General features: G+C 38.1%; 1 protein-coding gene across 1 annotated transcript; it reads right to left on the bottom strand.

Annotated features, from left to right (window-relative positions):
* Nucleotides 1-1,288: 1,288 nt before the first annotated feature.
* Nucleotides 1,289-5,811, bottom strand: crk (v-crk avian sarcoma virus CT10 oncogene homolog). Its single transcript, XM_067364911.1, has 3 exons — nucleotides 4,669-5,811; nucleotides 3,576-4,141; nucleotides 1,289-3,356 (listed from the first exon to the last, which is right to left on the bottom strand). Exons 1-3 carry the CDS (start codon nucleotides 4,886-4,888, stop codon nucleotides 3,219-3,221), a joined length of 924 nt encoding a protein of 307 aa, XP_067221012.1. The 5' UTR covers nucleotides 4,889-5,811; the 3' UTR covers nucleotides 1,289-3,218.
* Nucleotides 5,812-6,202: the final 391 nt, after the last annotated feature.

Here is a 6,202-nt window from a genome sequence, read left to right as displayed (position 1 = left end):
TTTTGTGTCACCAAACATTGAATATTAAAACTGGCACATTTAGGGGCAATGTTATTCTATAAAATGGCAACAGAAACACTTGAATCAAGGGAAAGTTCACCCCAAAATGAACATTGTCATCATTTACTCACCCTCATGTCGTTCTATGGTGTGCAATTATTAGAAATATATTAGAAAAGTCTGGAGACCCAAATGCAATACCATTTTAAATAAAAGCTTAAAACTGAACTTAAAGGGGTAGTTTACTCAAAAAGTAAAATTATTTTCATTTACTGTCAGCATACAATAAGACATTTTAAGAAATGTCTGTTTAGTAGTCCATAAAATAAAAGAACCAATATTGTTTGGTTACCAACACTCTTCAAAACAAAAAGTCAGTCATGCATGTTTAGAACAGCATGAGGCTGAGTAAATGTTTTATCAATTGAACATATTAAAAATAAATGTATTCATATAACTTTAAATAACATTGCATTTGGGCCTAGACTTGCTTTACAAGTATATTTCTATAAATCACTCCATATAAAATAAATTGTTGTACTGTTTCAGTGTAGATCACTAATATAGTACAAATGTGCCACTATGAAATACCATTGTACATGATACATATGAAGACTTCAGATGCAAAAGCCTCTAAGTGCCATCTGAAATTTTCTTCTAAAATGAGCATTTTTATCAAGCTCGTATGTTTAGGTTCAGTAATTTCACTTTAATGGCAATTAATAGGTCCTTTTCATTGCCATTAAAGTGTAATAACTGAACATAACCAAACAAGCTTGATAAAAATGCTCATTTTAGAAGAAAATTCAGATGGCACTTAGAGGCTTTTGCATCTGAAGTCTTAATATGGTAATCATCTGTCACACTATATATTAAAGTACCATACCATTACTATCTGAAACAATTTTCAACCAGCTTGGTTCATCAGATTTAATAACTCTAGATATTGATAAAGCTGGTCATAAAATAAAAACAATGACTTATACTATGATAGGATAATGAAACAAACACTTCTCATCACGTTGATCCTAATAACGGAGTAATAAAATACATGATGATATTATAGACAGAGGCAAAGTAAAAGTTTTGAGTAGCATTACTATAGGGGTCAACTTTATTTCATGTACATGAATAAAACTGTAACAAAAACATAGGATTTTTGTGTGTGACTTAAAACACTGTTCTGACAGACTTGGATGCACATAAAGGATAACACAAGATTAATTTCACAAAATTACTGTGTTGATATTTAGGTTCTAAACATAATACTTTGGGTACAATTAAAATGTACAGACACGACTGTGGCGATTACTCATTCAACTCAGTCATAAAGGAAAGTGATGCTTTTTGAGGTGAAATCATTCTCACAGGACACAGGTGGGAGTTCAGACTTACAAGACTCCAGCTTTGCATTGTGGCTGATTTTAGTGATCTAATTTCATCAAGGTCATTTGTGACTGAAACAGACAGTTAATAAGACAGATCATGAACATCAAAGTCCTTCATAATTACGACTTAAGCGACAATTACATAACATGGCCGGCTTGCTGTAACATCCTGACAACATACAGCTAACCTACACACATACACACGACAAAGCTTTCTAACATTTAGATGACATAACTGAAGAGCTTCCAGGTGATTGTCATTGTTACCAAACAAAGTTAGTCAACTTTTCTTTTTAAAAGTAACAACAAATAAAGGTAAAGGGTAAAAGTATTAACATTTGATAGTGTTGTTCTGGTAGCCTGTCTATTAGTGTTATAATTTATACATTTGTCCACAGACATTCGATTTCTATTCTCTCATACGGTCAATAGTAATGGAAGTAGGTTAAAAGAAACATTTCTGCAAGGTTGAACAAAACATTTTCCCCACATTTTGCATTTAACAAATTTGGTTAAAGACAATGTTGATTTGGTCATTGACAACAATCTGCGATTAAGGCAGGCAATTAGGAAAACAATGTCTTGCTTGGGCATTAAAGAACAAAAAACACACTACATTTCTGCATTGAGACAGACAATACAGGCATGATGGAGGCTGATGTTTAGGAAAATAGTCAATAGGCAGATAAACCAATAGTAGATAAAGACTACTCGTATGTGCAAAATCAATTGAGCAAAACACATTTGAGGCATCAGGTTAGGCTTTGCACATTAATGCGACACTTCATACAATCCTACTACGTTATTGTAAAGATAACTGGGTTGTTTTAGAAATATCTATATCTATAATTTTAAAGCAGTTTTGGGCCACATCATACAAGAGAGGCACTACAAGAACCACTAATTGTATTTTCAACCTTTGCAAGGGAAGTTCTGGCAAAAACACATTAGTTAATTCGAGTGGAAAAGTCAATGTTGGATTTTTATTTAAAAACAACAACAAAAGTCTATTTAGTGTATCTTATGTCGACGTATTGAGTCTAGCATTAGAGATTACGGTTACACATTCAACAAAACCGCATTTAGTGTAATACTTCCAAGTACAGCAATAATGGTCAAAGGAGCAAGTAGCGTTTCCTGATAATATATAATGAAAATGTAGTAAAACAAAGTTACTTAGCGGTAGTGAATAATGATGCATGGCCCATTTTGTATACATTTGAAATGTTGTGCATAAATAAAACTAAATGCCGTGAGGGTTCGGGCTACTCCATCTTTTATATAGTGTACCGCCCCATGACACGTCTGACCGACGCTAAGCCGGTAGCGACTGACAAGCCCATCAAAAAGACTAAAAACTATCCAAAGCATGTTTGATCTGCATTTCTGAATATTTTCATGTAGTAGATGATTTGTAGTGTGAAAGCTGCTGTGTTCTAGGACACTAAGTAGTGTATGCTACCGCACTCAAAGAAGCAAAGGAACAGTCCCTTGTTAAGACACCAAACCGCTCATGTTTTAAGTCCAAGCAGGCTTCTTCCTTTTTTCTCAGTCCACAAGAAGCCACACACTAATGCTCCTCTCTCTGTAGTGTATGGTGTTGTGTGTGGAATTTAGTGTTTACTTGGTAAATATCTTCAATTATTGCATAAAATCTAACAAGGGAATTGTTGCAGGTACTGTGTACATTGGCATGAGACACAATGGCACAAGGTAATGATGAGGCGGACAGGTTAAGGGCAGTAGTGAGGATGTGTGAGGAGCCGGAGTGTGTGTATGTGTGTGAATGAGTGTACATCTAAGGGCTGCTAGGGAAGACAGTCTGCTCTCTCAGCTCAGTTCGTCCTCTGGATTGTGCTGGTCCAGCAAGCGGACGTGGGTAAAGGGAAAATGGCCATGCTTTCCCTTGCACTCACCCTCCCACTGCCCGTTTACATTGATCTTGGTCACCTTCACCATGTCGCCAACCTAACAACACAAGATAAAAGATGAAGTGTTAGAAATGGAGGAATTACTTTGTTAATGTACAAAACAGAATTACAGTTCCACTGGGAGGCGCCAAAACAAACAAAAAAAAAAGATTACACAATTTTATATAAATGCATGTTTTTTTAACATACAAAATAATTAATCGGTGTCTGTTCATTACAAATGTTGTAAATAAAAATAAGTAAATACACGTGTTACCTCCAAAGCAAGAGCAGTCTTGTCATAGGCATTGGGAACTCTCTTTTGAATCGCCCTGGCATAAACCGGACCATTCTGTAGATTGGGTAAGGACGTGGGCTGGGCGTACTGGCCCGGTTCACCAAGCAGAGGAGGAGACTGAGAACTGTGGCCGTCAGAGTTGCCGTGAGCACCGGATCCTCCGACAGATCCCCCAGGGGCCCCTGATGTCGGTGAGGCCGGCCGGTACTTCTCCACGTAGGGCACAGGGATCATGCCGACACGACCTTCTGAATTCTGAGCATTCCACCACTGCTCCTCCGGCTTCTCCAGCACTCGGAGAACATCGCCCTTTCGAAACGGAAGGTCCTCGTCGTCATTGCCAGGAAAGTCGAAGAGAGCTCGGACGTACTCCTCTTCGAGCCTCTGAGGAACTGCATTGACGCTGATAAGAGACGAGTGCTTGGCTTTGCTGATGGGCTCAATGAGAGTGGTGGTATCCAGGTAGTGGATCTTATAGAACTCCAACAGGGCAGGTAAGGCATCAAATTCCTGATCTCCAATACGGAACCGAGGAGGCGCGAGTCCTGCGGGATGACAGCAAGAGAGCATATATGATGGATGGATGATAAAGATCTGCTTAACCTTCATCTGTGAAGCTAGTCTTGGTAAAAAGTGGAAGTAATAATTACTATTGTTGTGTAAACATGTCTGTTTTCGAAAAAACCACACATTATTGGTCTCAAATCTGGGGGAAAGCTGCATAATAGTATAAATTCAGCATTGCTGATTATTGAGCATCTACAAACGTTTTTTCTCAAAAACATACACAAAAATGATTCACAATTACATATCGTAAAACGCCTAAATTATCTGAATGACTGAATCAAAAATATAGTTTATACTGAAAAATTACTGATTTCTGTTTGTGTGAACATCTTAAAGAGCACACTAAATTACTACGTAATACTAGAAAGACGCAAAAAATTACGTGCCAACTATTCGTAGTATAGAAGTACACAAGTTTCTAATCGGGCTGCTAAGGGTTTTTGCTAAAGCAGTAACGTTATTTATTCGTCCCGTAGTTTGCTGTATTTTCAGATGCACCGCTTACCTGGTCCGGACTGGCGATTGCTGCTGATGCTGTTTATTATGTAATGAGAGACTTTGGAGTTCTCCGACACAGACAGCACGTAGTCCCCGGGAATAGTGATCGAGTCCCGCACCAGGAACACTCCATGCCTCTGCCCTTGGAGCAGCGAAACCGCCTCTTGCCGGCTTAATCTCCCCCAATACCAGCTCCCTCGGTCTTCCGAATCAAAATTTCCGGCCATGACTAGCGCAAGAAAAAAGCCCAGGCTTTACAGGCCTTCCCTTCGCCTCTCCTTATCCGCAAGCAGCGTTCAACTCATGCAAAAACTTTACCGCGTTCCGTTGTTGAACACGTTTCGAATACGCGCAGCATTCGCACACTTTTCTACGCTTTTTTGTTCCAATCGGGTAAGAAAACAGCCGACGTCGGAATCCCAACGTGCATGAGACGCAAAACTATGACTATTCGCCCAGATCCTCTGATAATTGTTTAGTGTAAACCAAAACGTACATTGGAAGTTGTCACAAGGAAGTTCAAATATTTCAAATGGCGGACAAGGGAAACAATTTTTGACCTTATTTCCCGGAAGTGATGCAATAAACCCAGTCAATTCAGGTGGAGCCTATAAGTAGCCATATTGATGCGGTCAATATTAAAAATGAGGCCACAGCACTCGTTATTTTGCTTAGTAATGTCTGCGTCCCGTCCACATGACACCAGGGACGTCCATATTCACTTCTGATACGGAATAGAATTTAGGTTGTTTTCCTCTGCTGGAGAAAATGTGATGCTTGCAACAGTCCGATGCAAAGATGATGTCCATTATTCTGCAGTTTCATTGGCTGTTGCAAATACTTTACTATTTTATCTACTTTTATTATTGAATTTGGTTTGTTTTTTTGTCCGTACGAACATATCTTGTTTCGTTTTAATTAACTTAGTAATATACTGACATTTATTTACAAGTTTATTATGCATTATATTTATTTTATTTTTACATCTTTACGTCCAAATAATTCATGCTATTCGTATTCATACTATCAATAATCCAAATTTCACCAAAACACAATAGTCCCTTTATAAAAATACAGTTTAAGACTCTGGCGTAAAGTCTTTACAAAACATCTCTGGTTTGTTGCTGGTCCAAGATGATATACCAACTTATATCAGCTAATGACCAGCTAGAAACCAACTACCATGTTCAAAAACAAGAGTTACCATTTAAAAAAAGGATTATCCAGCCGTCTAAACCGTATTTCAGGCCTCGCTGGTCCATTCTTATTTTCATAAACACATTTGCTAATTAAGTCAAAGGTCGTTGAAACGGAAGTACGCAAACACGGTCGTTTACATAAAACAAGTCCATGCACGAAAGAATGATCAACCACTAGATGTCGACATTGATTACTAATTTAATGTCCTTCCACCAGTCCCGTTCATCTCCAGTTCAATATTCCGGTTCACAAACGCAAGGAAACCCTTAATTTTATTGTTATTACCACAGTTCCAACAGCCCAACATTTTATGTGCTGTTTAACGCTTAAATTAAGTGTAT

Source organism: Chanodichthys erythropterus, chromosome 17 (assembly GCF_024489055.1).
Source record: "Chanodichthys erythropterus isolate Z2021 chromosome 17, ASM2448905v1, whole genome shotgun sequence".
NCBI classification, from domain to species: Eukaryota; Metazoa; Chordata; class Actinopteri; order Cypriniformes; family Xenocyprididae; genus Chanodichthys; species Chanodichthys erythropterus.
Note: the sequence above shows the minus strand (reverse complement) of the source record. Positions and strands in the feature narration are given on the sequence as shown.

Bases quoted from the DNA above. Each gene is read 5' to 3' on its own strand.
- crk (XM_067364911.1), bottom strand. From the start codon at position 4,888: ATGGCCGGAAATTTTGATTCGGAAGACCGAGGGAGCTGGTATTGGGGG. The intron at 4,142-4,668 runs GTAAGCGGTGCA...GTCATCCCGCAG, and splicing joins CAATCGCCAGTCCGGACCAG to GACTCGCGCCTCCTCGGTTC. The intron at 3,357-3,575 runs GTAACACGTGTA...TTGTGTTGTTAG, and splicing joins AGACTGCTCTTGCTTTGGAG to GTTGGCGACATGGTGAAGGT.